Consider the following 25,079-nt stretch of genomic DNA (forward strand, 5'->3'; position numbering starts at 1 on the left):
TTTAAAAATGGGTAAGTGTAGGTTCTTCTCTGCTGTACAGTAGGTTACAAGTGGGTCAATGTATAATGGATTGTATTTAACTTGAATTCAATGATATAATATCATTGTATAAGAAAAACGATTCTGAGCGGAGACGGTTTGTCAGTCTGGATATTTTATATTGTTAGGTATTATTTATTTTAGTTGAATTAATTTTATAATATTATTTTTTTTTATTCGTTTCTATGGTGATATATATAATATAACATTTTTAGGATATTACCTATATATTTATAAGAATTTCAAAAATATATTGACAGTTGTTTTATTGTTGTCTGATTTTACGATAAAAATATCGCAATTTTAGATTTAAAAATTAAAAATTAATTAATTTTTCTAATATGTTTAACATGAAATTGTTTTACTAATAGGTACTAAAAAAATAATATCGAAAGATTTAACACAATTATTTTAAAAATCTAAAATCTAAACAGTTTAAACTTAATTTTATTCTGACAAAATTATTTTTGGAACGTATTAATTTAATTATAATATTATTGATGATTAATTATATCAATTAATGATAATATTGTCATTTTGGATTATTAATGTAAATTATTCTACTAAAATAGTAAATGCAAGAATGTTTTGAAAATATTTTAAAATGAAGCTATTGATAATTGTTGTTACTAATTTATAATATTGATGGTAATACCTACGATTCCCATGTTAAAGGTACCTACATTAATTATTTCTTAGATAGTATTTATTTTTGAGAATTTGGGTCACATAGGCACATATTATTATTATGATGCAATTTTTGTGAAATAAAATATGATTGTAGCCAATTAGTGTTAAACATATTATATTATTATCTTTTAATAGATATAAAAATATCTACAAAAACAATGAAGGTGTGTTAGTTCTAAGGTATATATTGAGTATAATCGAATTGCCAAATAAATGTTGATAAATTTTAACTATTGCTTAATCAATAACCGGAAAACTTTTAGACAACTAGGTTATTATAATTTAATTTAATAATTAATACAGGTAGATAGTGTAAGATTATTCGTTACCTATATTATATAATATTATATAATTATTTATATTGCAGATTATATTATTTATATTTATAAACATTTACTAGGTGAACACTGGTTTAGGCCATCCTCAGTTTTTAACAAAAATTAAATTATTTATATAAACAAAAAAATGATTTAATCAAATAATGATTATTATTTTAATATTCAAAAATGATTCTATTCAAATATTATTATACGTTTATAATGTTTATATATTAATTATATTATAGATGGAACCCCGAATGAAGTAATATACTAATAATTTATTAAAGGCAAAACCTCTTGTTATACCTACTAGCAAGGCTGGGCATTAACGTGTTAAAAGTTAATATTAAGTTAAGACGTTAAGTTAATATTAATTAAATTAATTAACTTGTTATTTTATTTTTCAAATTACCTTTTAACTTTTAACTACTTTTTTCATGATTAACGTGTTAACTTCAAGTTAATTTTCGTCTGAAGAATAATAGAAATTTTCAAATGAGTTTTTACTTTAATGTATCATTTTAAATTTCCAGAGTAATTTTCTTGAGCTTAAATGAAAAACCGGCAAAGTGCGAGTCGGACTCGCGCACGAAGGGTTCCGTACCATCATCAGCTATAAACATGTTGGCAACACTGCTTATATTATATATTCTAGGATTTTTAGTATTTGTTGTTATAGCGGCAACAGAAATACAAAATCTGTGAAAAATTCAACTTTCTAACTTTCATGGTTCCATGAGATACAGCCTGGTGACAGATGGACGGACAGACGGACGGACAGCGAAGCCTTAATAGGGTCCCGTTTTACCGTACGGAACCTTAAAAACTATCTAAAAAATTATGTGTCGGAAGTTTTTATTTTTGCAAATTAGTAAATTTTAACTTTACACTAAGTTGATAAGTTGAGTTACTTTTTTTTTCAAAGTTAACTTTTAACTTAACGAGTTAACGAAAAAAATACGAGTAACTTTTAACTTAACTTAACTTTATTATTTTAAAATAACTTAATTTAGGTAACAAGTTAAAAAAAAAATCATTAACCAGTCTTGCCCACTAGATACTCAGAGTTTATTTTGTGGTACATAAACGTATACATGGCCTGATCCAAAAAATGTTGTTGAGCCTTTCTATTTATTCTAAATACACAACTACAACTGAAATAATGATTTATTGAACTTCGCATTATTAATTCAATCAGGAATTTTTACATTTCACCAAACACAGTACTTAATATTTAGACCAAATTAAAATAACAAATTATTTCAACTATCTATATTTCGTTTTTAATGTGTTTAATGCTTGAGTGCAAAACTTAAGACGAAGTAAACAATAGCTAATTTAAACATTTACTAAACAACGACAATATTTAAAATAATAGATAGATACCTAAGTAATGGCAATTATTGGTTTATTTTTAAATGTTCTTTAACAGGACAAACTTTACCTTATAAAATATTCTATAATATCTAATTACATATTGTCTATACATTATATTATATTCATTGGTTATTAAAAAAATATTCAAGGTGTATATTTTAATATGTGGGTATATTATTTGCATTGGTATTGTAATTGTACCTACGATATTATTTTATTACAGTATATTATATACGGTAAGTAATTAAAAAGTCATTACTTACACAGAATTAGAACGGAATAATATTTTACGTTTATTTAATATTGGTGAAAAATATTTTTTTTTTTTTTAAATACTAATAATACTAATAATTTACCTTTTACCCCTTTTTTAAGTTCTCACCTAACAGTAAATCTAGCTGTATGGGTCTACAATTTATACAATTTATTAAACCTAATAACATAATAAAATTAATTAAACTTGAAATAGCTAATGAAATAACTTCAGAACATGTGCGTACTTTGACAGAAGCCAAGGGTACTTACTACTTACATACCTAATTCTAAAATTAATAAATTATCAACATTTTTATATCAACATTTTAATGTAGGTATTAATGTACCTATTAATGTAGTAGATAATAAAAAAAAGTTATATTAAGTTATAAATAATATCCTCAATGGGTCCGTTGATAAGTATAGTTATTGTTTTATATAAAATGAAATATGTGCATATTATTTTGCATAACGGCATAGGTCAAAATACTAGACCGTTAAACACGTGTTTGCTGATCACAACACAAAAAATGGCCTCTACAGTGAGTCTAATTAATAATAAAATGATTTCGAGTTTCCGGTAAATAACTATTACACACCTAATTATAATTTTTTGTTGACGTTAAAAAAAACGGCTTAATTAATAATACGCATTATTATTAATCGTGTTGATTACCTCTATAAGTATTATTTAATAAACGTAATGCACAATGCACATGTTGACATGTTTAATGTTCCGTAGATTATTTTATATGGTTTATATTGATATTTTTCTGATTTAAATTAATAATATTATTTATGAATTATTATAGTAAAAATAAAAATGTTTGTAAAATAGGTAGAACTACACAAAACCAATTCTGGCCATTAATTTAAATACTTGTACTACCCTCACACTAGGTACCTAATAGTTAACTAATTATAAAATATTATACAAGATGCGTTTTTATGATATTTATGAACACGAGTTTAAACAAAATTGATTCTAAATATTGACTTAGTGTGATTTATATATGTACTATATTATTAAAATAAATTGTTAGAAATATTTACAAATTATAACACTACACGTAGAGTTTTTTTTTTTTTTATTGTTATAAAATAAATCAAAACATGACAATTAAAACAAATTATTAATAGTAACATTCAAATTAAATTATCGCTTTAAGTAGATGATTATGGTGGGATAATTAATAATTAATTTAATAACTCATTAAAAAAATTACATATTACAATTTATTATTATACATGTTACAATTTAATATTTGAATTAATAACTGAAAAAACAAAATAAAATACAAAATATAGCTTAAGACTAAAGTTCACTCAACAACCATTTTACAATTAGGTTTTTATTTATTTGATACCCAGATTTTTGGTTTATACACATTATATACAGTGCACATGATTTCTTTGGATAATATTTTGTTTAGTTTATACATTGTGAAAATGACAGACCTTAAGAGTATAGACAATTTGTTATTTTCTCTGATTTTTATTAGTTTCGGAAATGTTACATTTTTGTTACAAATTATGGTCTATAATTAGATAATTAAGGAATGCATTATTTTAAAATTATGTTTTAGTTTTGTCTGTTAAAATGTTTTATTCTAGTAGAATGTGAAGACCACCATACGTTTTTAAGTATCTATCAGTACCTTTAGTTAAAATTTTTTTATTTGATCAATTTAGGGCTCAAGAAAAAATTTTATTTTATCAGTTGTTTCCCTAAATATCTGAAAAATTAGATGACACATAATATTCTGAAAAAGTAAACTTAAACATTTATAAGTCAAAATATTTTAATAGAATCTACTTTGGTGATTTTATTTAAAAAAAACATTTAATGAAAGCTAATTAATTATAAATAAAAATATTAATCAATAAGTGTGAAAAGTTTTTAATGTTGTTAAACCAATTTACGATTTAAAAGAAATGATCGATCATTTTTCACATACTAAAATTTCAATAGATATAATTCACTTATTATTTATAATATGATTTATACTTAAACTTATGAGATTAATTTCATAGTTTGTAAAAATTTTCATTCACAAAGATTATTCCCAAATGTCACAAAAAAAAAATATTTTATTAGCATGTGATTTGCGCATATTACAATTTACACAATATTATCGTATTAACAATTAATTAAAAATATAAATATAAATCGACAAATGTGAAATAATCTAGTTTTTTATTATTTTACAATTTATATCTTTTATATAAATACATTAAAATTTCATACACAAGCACTTTTAACTGTATAGTCAATACATAGCATGGGGATATATCTTTAAAATGGTATTATTGATTAGAGTTACTCAAAAAAAAAATGCTACACTTATGTTGCTATTAAGGTAGGTAAAATACAAAGTGGAAATTGGCATCAAATGTACAGTAATATTAAATTAAAAATAATTTTCTCAGTCGATGTCGATGTGTAATGCTTATTATGGAAAGCAGAAATCTAACAAATATATACAGGGTGTCCCGTGAGGATATACCCATGAGCCGTAAAGGGGGATTCGCTGCCTCGGAAAAAAACAGGTTTTTTGCTGTCTTACCTATAAACTATTAAAATCTTGAGAATAATGGAAGTGAAATGTTGAAATGTCAACGCTTTCAGAAAATTAAACTCTATAAAATGGCTATCACCATATTTTACCAAAATATGAACATTAAAACGGTGGGCAAGTGGGTATCGTTCTCCTTTACAGTAGGCTACAAGTGGGTCACTAAAATGGATGATGCGTTAAATTTGAATTCAATGATATAATATCATTGTATACGAAAAACGATTCTGAGCGAAGACGGTCAGTCCGCCTATGATATATTACTAAGTATATTTGATGATATTATTGTAAATAAAGTAATTTATTTACCTGGAAACTTGTTTTAAATTTTAAATTATTATCTACGTCTAATAAAAGTTGTGTTTTATACATTTTCAATATGATATATTTTGTCAAAATTTGAACTTTAAATAGGTACTTATAATGCATATGGATCTTTAATATTCTTCAACTGCTATTGTAACAATATATCAGGAACCTTGTATTAAATTTGTTACGCTTTTTGACCCAACAAATACAATTTTATTGACATTTATAGAAAAAAAAAATAAAAAAATTGAAATTTGAAAATGTCTGTAAAAATATAGCTAAAAATGAGTCAAAATATTTTGAAAATTGTAAGTATAGAATTTTTTAAAATAAACATATGGTATAAATTGCAAGTACCTATCTAAGTTATTCGTTTTTAAATTACAACAAAATAAGAAAATCGATCCATAAGAAATCAAGTGAATATTTTAATGTTGTAATAATTTGAATTTAAAACAATCATAAAAATTTAACTTGACTTTCCGGTCGACATTTTTTTTTTTTGATAAACGTAGACACACTTATTAGAAATCTTGTATTAAATTTTAAATTCTTAGTTTTAATAATAAAAACTTTTATGAATTTCTAACTCAAAATAATGTGCACATTTTTGTGATTTTCACGTATTTTATCAAAATTTGAACTTTAAATGCTTATAAATATAATTACGAATATGTACCTATTATTAATATTGTTTAATTACCATTACCTATAACAATATATTATGAGCCTTGTGTTACATTTTTAAGCTTTTTGACCCAAGGAATAATATTTTATTCGCATTTACCTACATATAGAAAAAAAAACTAAAATAGTTGAAAACTGAAAATTTCCTTAAACAGTTAAAATCAAAATCAAAATTGTATGGTGTATAGAAAATGCTTATATAAACATTTAGTTCATGTATCTGCTGTTATTTCTTTTAGAGTTTTAGAGTAACACCAAAAATCTGTAAAAATCCTGACGCACCATCTGAATGCATCAACTATAGATTCATTTTCCCATCGAACAAGATATTTAAGTTAAGATCGAAGTATTAATTCGACTACTTATCGTGTACACAGACACACAAAAAAAAAACATAATCATTGTAAAATCAATACAATATTTATCGTTCCGCTCAGAATCTAAAATTAACCAATTGCAAATAAACGTCGTAATAATATATATCAAACATGATAAATAAAAATACTATGACCTACCTATCGGTCGTTATTAAAACGTTTCGTTGATTATATTTTTTCCAATCGCAAAAAAAGGTAAATTTTTTGCGAACGCTAAGTAAAAAAAAAACCGCAGTATAAAGAATACGATTATGCTACTAAAAAAAAAAAAGAATGGATAATTAGATTAAAATGGTAAATACTAATAGTAATAATAATATTATAGGAATTAAAAATAAGGCCAACTATCATCATGTACATGAAATTATTATGCACGTGAAGGTAATAACTAATCATAGATACGTACGATGGTCATTAATGATGTTTTTTATGATAGTGGTACACAGGAAACGAATAGTTTCCCCGAATATAATATTATTATCGCCATCATTTATATTATATTATATACTAAGCAAGCGTTCATTAATGATTCATGTTATATAAATCGCCGTCTTATCTGCAGCAATACAACTACCGCAAATTGATAATGTATAACATAATAATTATCATTATATTTAATTAGGCCGACAAATATTATTCAATTGACCGGATAACGGACTTCCAGTTCTTTTCGACAATATACTATTACACAAAGTGATAATAATATTAAAACAGTGGTTTTTAATATTTTAACATTATCATGCATATTATGATAAAAATATATATTCATTGAACACATAACAATAATTTACTGTAAAATTTGTAATTATATTCAATGACGGTCATTAAAAAAACATATACTCCATCTTGAATTGAACTGACAGTTAAAAATAAATCCTAATTTACAAGTAGGTAATAACTATCTGTGATTAATATTTTTTGTTTTTCCATTACAAAACTTACCTAATATGTGTAAGGTATTTATCTGATAGATAAATATGTAGGAATACAACTCTTTTCCATGAAGTTGTTTAATCAATTTTGTCTGAAGGTTTATAAAAGTTAATAAATTACAAATAATATACCTAAGCTTTCAAAATAATTTATTTCGTTTTAGTATATAGAGTAAAAATACTTTATAGGTGATATTCAATTTGACTCTTAAGTATCTCAAACCATATTTTGATTGTTAATTGTTATTTGGTATTCGAATAATACGTTAAATAAAGATTGTAGGTAGTAAGTTCAAATTTCGAATTTTTTGTCTTTTGTATGTTTTTAGATAAGCAGTAAAATTTCTTTAACCTAACCCTATCTAAAAATTTCAATAATAGCATAATACACAAAATAAGCATTTTGGAAAATAATTTCTTACCTATTCCAGCAATTTCCAAGTTTTGATTTTTGCAATCCTACCGAACTCGTGGACCATACGTTGGTAATAATTAATAGGTATCTACCAATATTATATATAGACTATACAGTATACATTAATATAGCTGTATAATACAAGTACTCTTATGTAGTTATGTGTAGAATTGTTTAAAAGCCTATTTTGAAGCCTAATTTATATTTGCATGGTATTTACTAACAAAGTAGAAATTTTTAAAGTTAATAAGTTAACTATACCTATACAGAAACAAATTTTTTAAGGCACCTTTAAATTAGGTCTAAAATCTAAAGTAAAACATACAGCTTGCATTATGTTAAAGAAAATATATTATAGATGTATAAATAAGATAATACTTTTCAAAAATAAGCAAAAAATTAAGGAAAAACTGAGATTTTTAAGCAAAACTAGTTTTTGAAACTCTAAAAAAACTCTAAAAAAATTTTTCTTTGAATGTAAATATTGGAATTTTCCATGCACCAAAAATATCTTTCAAAATATTTTAACTATTTGTTTTAATTATTTTAACTTAAGTCATAAAAAAAATTCAATTTATACTACATTTTTTGTTATTTATTGTCAATAAAAAATGTTTAACTCTGTCAAAATCCTTGGGAAATTAATACAATGTTTGTATAAATTAAAAAAAAAAATTAGCATAAATCCAAATTAACTTTTTGTCAGCGTCTGAAGTTAGAATTTTGACAAAATTCATCAAAATCATGAACATTTGCAAATTATTTTGAGTTAGAAATTCATAATAAAATGTGCAGTATATCTAGATTTTTAAAATTCATAATTAGATTCTCATAAGTTTTTTTACAGTCAACAAGAAAATAATGATTAAAGTCAAGTACATTTATAATGATCATAGTCAAGTACATTTTTATAATCATTTGAACTTTGAAGTTAGACATTGGATATTCAGCCGTAAATTAGGTAACAAATCTATCTATATGGAACGATTTTCTTATTTTGTTGTAAGTACCCGTAGGTACTTAAATTTTTCACCAAATGTTTATTTCATCGCGATAAAATGTTCAAAATATTTTGAGTTATTTTTAGACATTTGAAATTTAAATTTTTTTAGTTTTTTTCTATGTATGCCAATAAAATGTTTTTCGTTGCGTAAAAACGAATGAAAATTTAATACAAGGCTCCTCATAAGTTGTTATTATAGTAGTTGAAAAATATTAAAGATTCATATTAATATGCACGATTTTTTCAAGTATTTAAAATTAATATTTTGACAACATTTATCATAATATCGAAAAATTTCGAATTATTTTCTAGAAAAAAAATATTAAATGTTCAATTTTTATAACTACCTAAGGATCGAACATTTAAAACAAGAATTCTCATAAATAGTTTATACTGCAACCAAAAAATACAAAAAATAAATAAACACAGTTATTTTTAAACATTTTAAATTCAAATTTGGATTAAATTATAGGTAGGTATTAAAACCAAGAATAACAACTATACTTATTTTATACTTATATAATTGAATTCAAATTTAACACATAAATTAAGGTAACTCTCTAGAATCGTGAAAACAACGAAAAAGATAGTAAGTTTAATATTATAGATAGACTATAAGCAATCAAGTGAAACGTAAAGTTGTTGATGATATTAAAGAGAAACCAAGTAAAATTATTCATAGTCACCTTACACAAGACGTAGACACTTTGACAACATACGATCTAACATTAATAAGAAAAAATATTCACAGTGCTTGATCATCTATTATAAATGTAAAGTTACCTGTGGATTTGAATGAATTACATATCTCTCTAGATAATATGAGTAATTTATTAATTACAAATCGTAACGAAAATTTTTACTTGTAAATGACACCCCATCAAACATTTCCAAGCATTTTTTATTTATTGGGAGGTACCTACATGGAAATTATAAGGTTGACGGATTTATACTATCTATATTGTATACAATTGAGAAAAATTAATAATAATCAGAATTTTCAGAATTTTACTTATTTAATATCTGAATTATTATTAAATATTTGAATAAAATAATGGACCCATATTATATTTTAAAATTATTAACAAAACCTAAATTTTGTAATTGTGAATCAAAATAAAATTTGACTCGAGAGTTGGATGGGCTAGGCCAATGACAAATAGTTCATTTAATATTAATCATTAATCAATGGTAATAATAAATCAATCCTTATAAAAACTATTCAAAATTTCAAAATTAAGTTCAGTTTAATAAAAATTGTTAAAATACTCATGCAACTACAAAAAAGTTCAAAACAATTTAAATTTAAATCCCAGAATAATATTATGTTAAATTTACAAGTTTTTAATTTTTCTGAAAAGTTTCTCTAAGAATAATAAATATCTGCCTAATTATAAAATTAATGTTATTATTAGTCGGTAAAATACATAAAAGCTTTTATGTTTTCTAGATAACTCCTTTCAAATAAAATATTATCATTTAATAATATTTTAATATTATATAATATTATAAGAATATAACACGAATCTATAAGATATAATTCTAAAAGTTTTAATTAAATTAATTTTAATGACTTTTAACAATACTTTTGTTGGCGTGTTATCATAGTACATGTAATTTTTAAAACAAAGAGTTTCATAATTATTATTAAATCTAGACTTAATATAGCTTATGATTGGAAATATGTATTTGATTATGTAATAAATATTGAAAAGGTTAATATCGCAATTTCAAAAGATTTTTGAATCGCTTGATAAAAACAAAATAATCTAAATAAATGATTTTTATTATTTATCTATAAAATAAGAATAGCACTATAAAGATTTTAAGCAAGCATTATATTTATGTACGTTTACGTCATGATAATAATATAGGTACTATTATTCAATATAGGTAAAGGCGTGAACTTTTGTTTTTATGGTGCATCACAATTTATGTACATTTACCCACTTACATCATTGTGCTTATTCTTTATCATTTTTCATTATTATCTGATTTAGTAATCAGTAATGCAAGCAGTGCCATAGTAGTGTAAGTAAGTGGTGGTTGAAACATTGTAATTTGATCTAACCGTTCAATGACAACCAATATTATTTTAACTGATACAACTGCTCAAGTGAAATATTCTATACTTCATTAATACCACCTCTTATATTATTTATTATTAAAAAATAATTGCATCGAATATGGTATAAAAGTATATTTTCATGTTTTGTATAGTTTAAACAACATAATAAGTATTAATGATTTTAATGTTTTTTTCGATAATCTAAAAACATATTATATCGCTTAATTACGAATCTACAAGTACATCTTATTAGATCGTTTAGTGACTTTCGGATACTAAGTTTAAAAATATAAAATGTATAAAAATATAATGATATGATAAATCACTGCAAATGTATTTAAGTATTTTCAGTATAAATGATAAATGCATGTAGGTAACTATAATCTAAGTAAAAGCATTTTGTATATTATAGCCACCACAACCAAAGTGTCCCAGTTTGTATCCTATAACTTTTCTAAATATTGTATTTGTCCTACCTAATTTTTAAAAATGTTTAATATATTACCCAGCTATACGTGTTTCAATAAATACGAAGTTTAACATAATAATATATTATAATAATACATATATAACAATAAAATTAATTAATTTTTTCAAGAGCAATTATTATTATTTAGCTACAGTAAAATTAAATAACTGTGTCATCTCAATCAGAGATTGGAACCGAACCTAAAAGAACTGGAACCTTTAAAATATTAAGAACTGGAACCGGAACCTTTTAAATAAATAAAGTACCGGAACCGAACCGGAATTTTTAAATTAAATAGGTTCGTTTAGGTTGAAAAATAAAATAATTTTATTCATCATAATTTAATGGTATTAATGTTTTGTGTATAAACTATGTATGATCATATGAGTTATCTAATATTTCTCATACTATTAATTAAACCCACATTCCGGATAGGTATTGAAAATTATTATACTTTTCGGTACCTACATTTTCTGCACCCGGTACCGAAATTATTTCGAACCGATAACTTTATTTTTTCCAGAACCGAACCAGAACAGTTATTTAAGTTTAGAGGACCAGTACCGGAACTGATATCAATAAATTTAAAAGGTTCAGCCACACACACTTATAATCACTTACTACGGGATAAATTACTCGTCACGCACTCATAAACATAGAACATTGCCTATATTGAACGCCTTAGATAGGTTGGTATAAAATCCCAGTAACAGGTAACTATAAGTATAAACTAATTAAAGGCAAATATTAAATTTTGAAAACGTAAAAAAAAATTATGATTCATATGCTGGTACATCAAGCATCACAAAGGTGAATGATCCATCCTATTAAATATTACGCAAGCAACTAAACTTGCAAATGAGGGACAATTATGACAATATTCAATTATTATTTTTTTAATTTGTGAACGTTAGTGTATACTTATTTTACTTTTTATACATTTGTATTCGTTCACATTTATATACCACGTATATACAATATGCAAAAAAACCTCAAAATATACTAAATATAATTTAACTTACAGAATTGTTAGGTTATTAACGAATCACATTATGGTAGCTATATTTTTTTTACAAAATAGTACCTAATCAACTTAATATCAAAAATATCTGCCCTAATAATATTATGCACATGAAATTATACACCGACCAATGCATTTGGAACCCTTATAAATATAGTAAAAAATCAAAATAATTGACTAGTTTCAGTCTGCGCATTGTGAAACATTCTCTGAAGAGCTGGATCGGTACACAGACATAATATGACAATAGTAGGTAGTAAGAAATACAAATTTTACTAACGAAACGTCTAAGTTGACGGACAACAAATAAAGTGTGAATAAATGCTTTCTTGAATTGGAATAGTTAAGTTTGAGGCTACATAAAACCTAAGATCGTACACCGCTCCGATCCCACAAACAAATCCAACTCATTGGTAAAAGACGTACATTAGGGAGCTATATTATAATAATATCCACAATATACTATATGTGTCAACCATTGTAGAAACAAAGAGAAAACCGATTCAATATGGCAGGGTTGGAGGCGGGTACTATGCCTGCATTGAGCATTCCCAAAAGTCTATGTTACCCTTGCCACTGTCGATATGGCACTAGGACTCGGGAATAGAAAATTACATTCCGTAAGATCAAAAAATACGTCACTACCTAATGTAATGACACGACCTACTCGGCGTGGCGTATCAGTGACCTAATAATAGTTAATAACTATGGATAAGACAACAGCCGTAGTATAGATAGATGTCACGTCGTTATACCTACGTACAACTAAAGGCTAAAGCTCCAAACCAACTACGTTTAAGCACATCTCGCGCCGACCGACCCACTTGACATATATATTATATACGCGCAAGTTTCCCAGAGTTATAAGAGGGGCCAAGGGGGAAGGTCACCGGCCTAAAATGATGACAATAATGCAAAGTTCTAAATACTTTATATCATAAACATTATTACATACTCCTGGTAAAGCCGTGAACATCATGACGTGCACCTAAGCCAATGTTAAAACATTCATGTTCAAATGTTTGATAATGTTTATTATTTATTATTTATTTATTTAATTTATTATTTTCCCCTGTGCAAGCGCACACAACCAAGAATCGGTTCCTTATACCTACAGATCCAGAAGACTCAACCCGGGACCGCCTCTAAAGTGCAATATATATAGTAACGAGCTATTATATCACGTTAAGCGATCTGCCATCATATTCATATAATATAACAACAATAAAAACAACAACATTATAACATAATATACCTAGATACAATATATACCTCCGTATGCGAAGATTATATTATTATTACTATGACATGATATATTATAATTTTGCAATGACTGGTGCACTACTTACCGCCTGTTGCGTTTCTTGGACCATCAACAGCAGACATGGTACGATCACCAGAACGACGACGCCGAGCCGCCGGCAAATGCCGCCGCGCGCCATTAGGACTGTGTGTGGTTTGCGGGCAGGTCGCCTCCGGTGTAGTTGCCCGCCGCCGTAGAGCAGCCGAACGCCGCCGCCGCCGTACGTGCGTGCGCTCGTATGGGCGCGCGCGCGCTCGCGTTTGACCGCGACCACTGGTGGACGATGGAATGAAAAAACCGAAATTTATGCTGTTGTCTTGTTATAATATTTATTATTATTACGACGACGATGATGACAATTATGTACAACGTGTATGATATTGACGACTCGTTGCGAGATCGTCTTGTTGTAATTTATTATTATTGTCGTGGGCGCCGAGGCGAGAAAAATTAAATAATACACATACAAATAATAAATATTATATTATTATTGCTAATCGAACGAACCAGCGTTATCGTTTCGTTACCAAACACGGTTATTATTGTGGTGATGGTAGTGCTGCTGCTCACGCTGCTCCGGCACACCACGTGGTTGGCTCCATCGTGTTCGATCGCCGACCCTGTGGACCACTATAACAGCGCGCGCGCGAACTCTGCGGCCGTTATCGGTGACCGTTATCGCTCTCGGACGTCGCCGCCGCCACCGGTTGCAGGCCCGAGTCGTCGGAAGCAAAAAACTCTATAATATTGAAAAAATATATACATATTATTACTATACGACAGCGTTTTGAATACGAAAAATGCATACATCGATGTGTGTTATAAAAAATGCCAATGAAAACATCAACATTTTGAGGGTCTCATTGGATCGTGCCCCCCACGTGCCCTTAGGGTAAATACCTACGAAACTGGTCACAGATTTGATGTTGCCTGTATGGTACTTTTATGATGAAAATGTGGTTACTTTACTATTAATGGGTCCTGACTCCTGATGGTTGTTATATTTGTTACCCGCGTCCTTAAGACTGTGTTCTCCGCATCTGTAGGCCCCTTTTTACAAACCTCCGATTTATCAAATTAATTGTATTCAGCAATTCAAATTTTGTGTAGTTACTTTTTAAGGTATAATAAAGTGAATTCAGTATTTTAATATTCGCTTATTATCAAACCCAAAGGTAAGAACACAATCTGTGTTTTTATTAGGTATTTTACGATATTTTAATTTTGAAGCAAGTTATGTGTTATGAATTATAATATAAGTACCTATGTAAAATAACACAATTTAATAACTAGCTTAAAAAAATTAAAATATCCTAAAATACCCAAGAGAAAACACAAATACCTATTATGCTATTACCTTTAAGTTTAATAATAGGTTTGGTGTTTTCACTCTTATTATAAAGCTTATTATACACAAAACTCAAACTGTATCGTTACTGTTGTACGTGTACAATGTACATATACACATTTTGCATATTGTACGTTTGTAAGATGGAGACAACACATGCAGGTGTAATGCTTCTTAAAAACACTTTATACAAAACAATTAATCAATTAATATAATCTAGCATTTATTATAATATTGTAAATTTAACGATTTTTATTATTATATTTAAAAAATTATACTATTATTTATATTAGGTACTATATGATAATAATATTTTGTGTTTAATTAATTACTAAAAAAAAATATGTGCTCAACAGTTTTCTCGAATATAGTAAATACTTCTACAAGTTTATTAAATATAGTAGGTATTTGAAAGCATATTAATAGTTACCAGCTACTGCTTTTATTGGGTAGGTAGGTAGGTACCTACATCCCACATACCTATATTATAACTATTTTTTAAACTAAACTTTGAATAAATCTAGTTTTTCATTGTTATAACTTATAATATATTTGCTATTATTAAAAATACAGACATATAATTTAACATAAGATATTTTTATACGTATTGTGTATAAGGTGTTGGTATAGATTTTTTTACAATTTATTAGGTAGGTAATTAATATTTAATACATTTGATACCTACCTAGTTGTAATTCCGAATTCATTAAAATTATATTTTTTAGGAAGAAATAAGTTATGAAGATGGATCAAAAGACGACTCCATTGTGAAAGATAGTGTTGATGGTGACGGGGAAATGAAAGAACAGCCAAACAAAAATTATTAATGTTTGCTCTCGAAACTAATGCTATGAAAACAAAAGCTTCACTATTGCACTAGTAATAATTATATCTTCGTCACTCACATAATAAAAAAAAAATATAAAAATATTAGGTATTCAGAAAAACTATATAGGTTTTATAATTATACGTTCACATCGCAACAGCCGATAGGTGAACTCGTACACAGTTCCGTCGTTAGATATTTTTCGCCCTAAAGTGAACATTTTAATGCCGCTCTTTTTTACCGATATTTATTTAACTTTGCTGCCTTCAACTTCGTTAAAACTGTATGCCGATCTAAAGCAACGCATACCTTGCTTGTGCTCCAGCCACGAGCTTGCTCGTACTAATAAAATAAATAATACCCACGAGCGTGAAATTTTTAAGTTGCCAATATTAATAAGGCAAAACAACTTTTGTGAAAGTCGAACGACACCATTGTCAGATTAAAGCACAGTGGCACATTTACTATACTTCAAGTGCATCAAGTCAGGAGAATTTTTAACAAATAGGTATTTACTATGTAGTATGTTTGACAAAAATGTTCGCCAATCGTTCTAGAGTAGATCCAGATGAAAGCCTTTACCTACATATCTAATTGATAATATGATTTTCGACATTCGTTGAATACGCGTGAGTAGGTACAATAGTAGATATTATTATTGAGATTTTTATAAGTAGGTATCATTTAGATGAACATAAGTGTTTATATTTTGCAATTTGCGAATAATAATTATTTTTATATCAAAATATGATAGGTAAGACTCCACAAAACGATAAAAACGACGAGTCCTGGTAAGATTTTTTTGGAACATAATATTATTATATCATAATTCATAATACCTACTCTAATACAGTGACCACGGCATGCATTATGTTGTGACACTAGATATTGATCTGAAATATTGTAATTCGACAATAACTAGACTATGAATTATAATCAGTATGCACTGTACTAATTAACAGTTTAAGTCATCGTGATGACGTGATAAAATTGTTAGTCGTGATGTACGCTATTTTTAACAAACAGACGACGAATCGTTCCAATACAACCGAATATAGTTATATAAGACACCTCTAAATAGCGGACAATAATTTAAACAACTGTGAGTGTCTGATATTTAGATGTATAGTCACTCTGCGCACTACCAATATGAGATCATGGACTTAAGTCAATTTTGAAAAGATTCGTATCCCACGATCAAGTAGAACCTAACCACGACGAGACGTCAATCCGAGACGTTATATTTTTTTCCTCCATTTCTGAGCACTTTAAACCGGAAGCCGCCAGCCATCCACGCGCTCAAAGGACCAGTAACGGCGAAGTTCGGGAAACGGCCGCGAGGTGGCGAGATCTGCGCGCGCCGGGCCTGGGAGGACGTCCGATGACGAGTTGTTCGGCGCTCCGACCGCTGATAGCGAACGCCGACACACGCCGCCGCCGCCGCCGGACCCGTGTACCATTTCAGAGCGCCAGAAGCACCACGAAAACGGCGTCTACCGCGCGGCCCGTAGAGAGTACTATGTCGGTGCGCCGCACGAATCTCGTGTCGAAATAGTGCCGAGCGGGTATTACCTATCTCTGCACACCGTGGCTGCCATGCCGCGGCTCAGTCTGCTTCGTTGGCGGTAAGTACCTACCGAGGCCAAAAACCATCACAAATTATTATTATTATAATAATATAATATTATTGTTTTAACACAATTTTTTTTTTACCCTTGGTCAATGATAATAATATGTACGCGCGTCTCATCTAAAACGTATAACTATTACGCACGTCGCGTAAATTATTTTCGTGAAAAAATTTTTTGATGTTTTACAGCTCGCGTGAAACGCGTAAAATTTCTTTTTTACGTATATCTCCTACATAAATTGACTGCAATCTTTTTCGTGTTTTCTTTTTGATACCGTCAAAAAAAAAAAATTATATTCAATCGACTTGACTAAAACGCGACTAAAAAAATTGCATCTGTTTTTTCTTTAAAAAAATTTTTGTTTTTATTTTGCAGGCAATTCGCATTATTTGCCTACTTGTTTACAACAGTATCGGCGGTAAGTACCTACACATTTTTCTTGCTTTATTTTCGATAGTAATAACTAATAATATTAAGCATTAGAAGTAACTAATTATATATAATATATATCCTTGTGCGTATTATTATAATAATATATTATATTCTAATAATATTGTGACGTACCTAGTACCTACAAAACGCAAAATGTAAACATTAAATCATCAGAATTAATATTTTTACATAATATTATACAATAATTTTTATTATTTATTATAATATTACGCCCTGCGCGTTCCAACCCGTGCAACCGTTCCGAACCAGTTTTTGTCTGCCTTTATCTCGTGTACAAGATGTAACATTTCAGAAGTCGGTGTAAAGTGCACTCGTGATTCCAGTGCTTTTCCTAGAACGACCTAAGACGGACGTCTATAATTATAAGATCTGTAATGGTAAAGGGGGACAACGGTGTATGGCTGTTTGATAAACTTGACGAACCTTATGAATGAACACGCGCGTAACACCATTAAATTGTACCTAATACCTATCTAATTGATCATTGTCGAACGGTAACGAAATGAATAGAATAATATGATGTTATTTCGTCGATAAACTTTATAATAATATAATTACATGTTCTTATTTTACCTACATCTCAAAAGTTTCATAGTAGGTACAGAATGATAATAAATGGTATCTGCTAAAATACGAATGTAAATTAGAATTAGTAACATTGATGACGTTACCTAGTATAAAATGAAATGATACAGTTTTCATCACACGGACAAAAATCGATTTCTTGAAATATCCGTATTATGGATTGCCGATAATAAATTGTATACAACGAATCATTTCTTTAGTTATAAATTATTACATAATTTAGTTTTATATTTTAAAATTAATTTGTTTTTATTTTAAATTACAGTAAACTTTTGAGGATATACCATAATATTATACAAATATCATTTGATTTATAGAAATTATTTACTAACAAATTTCATTAAAAAAAGTGTAACAGTACCTACATTATGAATATAATGTTTCATGTGTAAATATATAATTGAGAAAATGACTGAATTGTTGTACGAGTTGGGATTCATTTTTAGCTTAGAAATCAAAAGTTTTTCGTTTACGATTTAGGTGGTTTCAAAACGATCAATTACAGTAAAACCGTAGTATAATAGAATTAATTACAAAAGGTACCTTCATGGCTTCATAGATAAGAGATACTTAATTTTTAATTTAGATTGAAAATTATAAAGGACATCTGCAAAAACACAATTGCGATAATAATAATTTTTTATAGTAATAATATTAATGTAGGTATCTATGGTATATGAAACATACGTGCATTAAAAATTGTTCTTAATTATCTGTTGTATTTTATTATTTGACATCATACGGATGCACAACGTTTTTTCTATTTAATTCTTATCTATTCAAACCTTTACTGACCCTAGGAAACTGATAAATGTCAGATAGCTATCGTAAAGGTATTTAATAAATAAATATATATATAATAATATATAATATACTTATTAACTATACAAATTATAAATTGCTTACAAAGTTTTGTAGGTACCTACGTTAAACTATTACCCAACTGTAAAAATAAAATGTTTTCACAATATTCTTGTCACTTTTACACTTGTACCTACTTATGTAAAAATAAATATCTGACTCTTATAATGAAACAATATATAGTTACCTTTAAGATTATGAATGAAGCATTATTTCAGTTTCACAATAATATTTTGATGATGGTGTGACTTCTAACTCATAACCGTTTGTCAAACTTAATAAAAAGTTTCATATAATTGTAAAAATGTATTGATAATAATTTGAATTAAAAATATATTTTAATTTTCAATTAACACTAAAAAGATACAAAAAAAAAACATAATAATATGTGCGTAATGTACATTCCATAATATCATTATAATATTGAACGTGATCATATTTTGTCGTTGTAATATCAGGTTTTTTTTTTATCTAGAATTTATTTTGATGTAAGCTATACGAGTACCTACATTGCATCCGTTCCTAGGTATCTACTTGTTATTTCTGTCTTACATACTCATATCATCATCTTAAAATTACGCTCAGCAGAACCAATTGGCAATTTAGATTTATAAGTACATATTGTTATTAAAGCAGAGCTTGCATTTGAAAAAATTTCCGTTTCATTTTATTTACAATTAAAACGTTCTACAAGTTTTGCGTTTATCGTTACTCAGAATTAAAACGTTCTACAAGTTTTACGTATATCAAGTATAGTGAAATACCTATTAAGTTTATTAATAATAAGTAATAACTAATGCTAGTAGGCAATGGCCCGGATACAAAATATAATATTATTATCAATATTCTAATGTCCGTATGCATGAAATAAATATTTCTACAAAACCTATATAGCTTTTAAATAAATTTCGATTTTAAATTATTTCGTTTTGCGTTATTTTTCCTTTAATGATATTCTATAAATTATGTTTGGCGTTATGTTTTGTTTAATAATATAGTATATATATATAATATATTTTGTAAAACGTTATGTTTTGTTTTGCGGTACCTATTTAATTGTTTTTGGTTATCGCTTTCCGTTACAATAATTACGTTTACAAATAATCGTTTTTTATCAAATATAACACTATAAGCATAACGTCATTACATTCAGAAAAACTAACTTTGTGTTGTTAGATTTAATACCTATGAGAGTGATCCATTATCAGATTTTAAGGTGGGAACATCAGATATTTGTGTTTGTTAGTTGGTTTTTATATTGATTTTTTTTTAAGTAAACCATGATTACCGATATGTAAAATATTAGAATTTAAAAATTTTCATAACGTGCTTAAAAAGTTAGTAATCTATCATTGACGTATAGACATAAATAACGATTTTACCTTTAAGGTAGAAAATAGGTCGATTCACTTCAATATTAAAGCTAACAATATAAAGTTGGTTTTGCTTAACGTAAATTGTTTATGTTGTATATTTGTAACATTACAGGTATTATTATAATATAATATAGGGGGAAGGAGTGGCTGAGCGGACTACGGTGTCGGTTCCGACGCGTACCGTCGCCGGTTCGAATCTCGACCACAGGCGGCTTTTTCTCTCTGGGCAGGCAACTGTCTAGAGAGAGAGACCGACATCCTCCAATCAGGCATGGCAGAAACCTACGGGTGCCTAATTTGAAATTCGGTCAAAAACCAAAACACACATGTGTACCAACCTACAGTACCCTCCCCTACAAACAAACAAATAGCTAATAAAAATAGTTGCCGGGCTAATTGATAAAAAAAAATATATATTATATAGGTAACTACTATGGATAATTTCTATCGTTCCTTCTCCGGCATTTATAATTCTCTCAGATTTATTTTCGTGATCACATCGTTTTTTGAATGGGTACTTATCTATAGGGTTAATTTTTAACCATATCCAATCATGATACCTATTTAAAATGGAAATAAAAATCAATAAATTATATACAATATAGGTAGTCAAACATTTTTTTTTTAATTTGATTGAGAAATCTTTATTTATTCAAGGACTCTGATGTTTAATTAAGCTAAAATATTTCTAATAATTTTCAATACTCAAATATTTGTAATACAAGTTCATTATAACTTCTAAAGTAGAGATTTATTTTTTAAAATTGGAGTCCAATATAACCTGAAACGTTTTCACCATTCAGTCCATAAAAACAACTTTATATATATTCATTGCAAGTAAAAACATTGAATCATACATACGTAATATATATATTTGGTGGTCTAACTTCTAATATAACAAATATATCGCGAAAAAAATCTAATATATCAAATGCGAAATTTCTTAAAAAAATTATCATTTATTTACTTATTAATGTTCGATTGCAATTTTATTGGGATCTATGATGTGAAATAGGCTACGTGCAGTGGCGGATCTATGATTTTTAATTTTTTTTTCTTTGGGGGGGGGGGGGTTGCAAAAGTTAGTCTTATATTCAGGTATTCAGTATACTCCATATATACTGATGGCAATACTTTTAAATCTCAAAATGAATGTACCTATAATTTCAACTTTTAAAAAACAACACTATTTAATATGGCATAAATTTACTTTAGCTACGCCCTACATATTTTTTTTTTGAAACACGTATTTTAATGAGTTAAAAATGATGGTGCAAAAATAAGTTGTGGAAATCATTATTTTGGAAGTTATATTCCTCCAATATTTGGGATTTTACGTATTTACACGCATCGCACAATACCATACTTTACTGTCTCGCCCAGCGCCTATACAGAATTTTGAATTTTTTTTTACGTAGGTATTTTAACAAGTTAAAAGTGATAGTGAAATCAGTAGTAGGTATATTTATGTTTTACTGGACACCCTTTTTTCAATTTGTTTGATTTAACATATGTAGTCAAGCATGCTGAAAACGATAGTGAAGTTAGAATTTTCCGATCGAACTTAGTTATGAAGTTTTAGCTATTTGAAGTCATTCATGGGGTCTTACATATAATAAGTCGAGGGATATTTTCGATTTTAATTGTCCGAGTGACCACAGCAAGCAAGTATTAACACGCTGGCTGTATATGAAAATACAATAATTTAAATTATGTATAACTAAGTCTGACCGCTAAATTCTGACTTTACCATCGTTTTCGCATGGTTAACTACATAAGTAGATACGTTAAAAAAATCAAAATTTGTTTTAGGCGCTGTGCGTAGCACTACCTAATGTAAGTACAGTATTGTGCGCATGCATATAAACGTAAAATCGCAAACTGTGGATAAATTCAAGGATATAATACTTCCAAAATAATGATTCCCGCCAATTATTTTTTCACCTTCGTTCTTAACTTGTGGAAATACGTATGTTTCAAGAGAAAAAATAATTCAAAAATAATTCTAGGTAGCTAAAGTGAATTTGTTCCTCAATATATTGTTTAGGGCAGCGTTTCTAGCCTTTCAGTGTTAGGGAAAAACTATCTATGAATTTTTTTTTTGGTAGATACTAATTTTTTTAGAAATGTCCCCAGCCTACTGAAAAATACAATATACATGTTGTGTAGAGTATTTGTTTTCCGGGATGCAACATGCCAAGGGGGTGCTATAGCATTATTAAAAATGATTGGTTAGTGCTATTAAATAAATATAAAAACACTAGCTTCGAAACAGATAAAGTTCTTCTCTATGCGTTTTGTGAATTATGGTAATTGTACTATAAATACAGAGGGAGTAAAATTGTCCCCAAGGCTACGCAAGTTAATGATATTTTTTAACTTTTAACTTATTCATGCCCAGCCTTGGTTGTCCCGCGGAAAACAGTTTTTGCTATGTTGTACACTTGTAAGACGGAGACAACCACAGACTTCTATACTACACTAGATAAGAAACTACAATACAATTTGCATTGTTACAAGACTTGTAAGCCCAGTGAAGCTCAGCTGTGGACGGCCGCTATTTTGTCGGTTGGCAAAACATTTAATTTAATATACAAAATTTGTTAGGAATAATATCGTTTTTAATAGAAAAATAAAATAGTAAATGTAAAATGATTTATATAAAATATATATTTTTTTTTCTTAAAACTAAAGTTTTAGAAATAATAAAATACATTTCAAAATAAAATAAAATAAATCATAATTAATCTATTTTGCCATAAAATACCATACAATTGCCAACCGACCGACCTTGAAACTTCAATTCATGGTTGGAGTTCGCTATCTAGTACTATATAGAAATCTGTGGTATCCGAAACTTGATGTTAAGAACATTATCTGTGTGTTGTTCGAAGTTTTTTTACGACAGATAATTCAATTTTTAAGTGAGTTATGCGTGTATAATAATTGTAAATTAAAAATGCTCTTAACTCACTTAAAAACTGAATTATCGTAAAAAAACTTCCAACAAAAAGCAAATAATATTTTTACCATCAAGTTTCATAATAGGTCGATTCACTCTAATTTTTAAGCTAACGGTATAAAACTTAAATTTCTGAGCGTAAATTTGGTATGTTGCGCGTTTGTAAGACGGAGATAACACACATGGGTGTAGCGTCCTCTTAATATCAATATTGATACTATTTATAATAATGATAATTTGGCGACCTGACAAGGTAGAGGTTGGTGGAGCAGTTCATTGTATAGTCGTCGTTACTTGAGGTGAACTGACTGTGCCCACGTGTGTGGTTTTTATGTACTAGTGTGCTAATAATCCATGAATTATTTTATCCAATAATTTTCATTATCCGTTCGGCATTTTAGGTTCCACACAAACCTGAACATTCAACAACATCATAATTTTGGGGAGGTTCTTAAAATAAAGCATGTATATATTTATTATTATTGCGTTGTTTAATTGTTAGGGACCTATTATTGGGGGGGATCCCCATTGGTCTGTGTATTAATATTTATTTAACCCCCCCCTCCCCTAAAAAATTCCTAAATTCTTTATAGTTTATTAAAAAATAAGTCACTTTCAAAACAACTTCCATATTGATATTATAGAAAGTGACATTAAAATTTAAAATATTAAACAAATTTCGTTTTTAGTGATGATCGATAATACATAATATATGTTTATTTTTTTCAGCAATGGAATCCAACTTGGAAGGATTCAAATCAAACGAATTTAAATGATCCATATTATGGAGATCAAGAAGTAAAACGATATACTGGTGACAATAGATATGCCATTTCAAACCAGAGAGGCAACTCTACAAATTGTACACCAAAATGTTTTGCGGAAAAGGGAAGCCGAGTAAGTTAAAATAATTGTTTAATAACCGTATAAATATTATATTATGAATACATATAATATTCTGATTATTATGTATAGTATACAAATTAAAACTTTCTTTTTTTATTGCTAACCTTAAACTAAGGGACCACCGGGCTCAACTGGTTTACCAGGTCCTCAAGGAATACAAGGATATCAAGGACTTGAAGGTCTTCCAGGTAACTATTGGCACATTTTAAATTAAGTAGGTATACTATATTATAAAATAATCCATATTGTATTAATATGTATTAATATAGCTTAAAAGTACCTATATAATA

General features: G+C 27.8%; 3 protein-coding genes across 3 annotated transcripts in view; 2 read left to right on the top strand and 1 right to left on the bottom strand.

Moving 5' to 3' along the window:
- The window catches only part of LOC100163579 (collagen alpha-5(IV) chain), a 54,384-nt gene extending 39,929 nt beyond the window's left edge, over positions 1-14,455 (bottom strand). Inside the window, exon 1 of the mRNA XM_001951301.5 lies at positions 13,888-14,455. Coding sequence (XP_001951336.2) covers positions 13,888-13,980 — 93 coding nt within the window. The 5' untranslated portion in view covers positions 13,981-14,455. The remainder of the gene's footprint in view (positions 1-13,887) is intronic.
- Positions 1-25,079, top strand: part of LOC100571091 (proton channel OtopLc-like) — a 134,955-nt gene that overhangs the window by 56,440 nt on the left and 53,436 nt on the right.
- Positions 17,457-25,079, top strand: part of LOC100161577 (collagen alpha-1(IV) chain) — a 48,625-nt gene continuing 41,002 nt past the window's right edge. Inside the window, exons 1-4 of the mRNA XM_001947712.5 lie at positions 17,457-17,640; positions 18,022-18,064; positions 24,613-24,780; positions 24,905-24,977. Coding sequence (XP_001947747.2) covers positions 17,612-17,640; positions 18,022-18,064; positions 24,613-24,780; positions 24,905-24,977 — 313 coding nt within the window. The 5' untranslated portion in view covers positions 17,457-17,611. The remainder of the gene's footprint in view (positions 17,641-18,021; positions 18,065-24,612; positions 24,781-24,904; positions 24,978-25,079) is intronic.

This window comes from Acyrthosiphon pisum, chromosome X, assembly GCF_005508785.2.
Source record: "Acyrthosiphon pisum isolate AL4f chromosome X, pea_aphid_22Mar2018_4r6ur, whole genome shotgun sequence".
Classification (NCBI taxonomy): Eukaryota; Metazoa; Arthropoda; class Insecta; order Hemiptera; family Aphididae; genus Acyrthosiphon; species Acyrthosiphon pisum.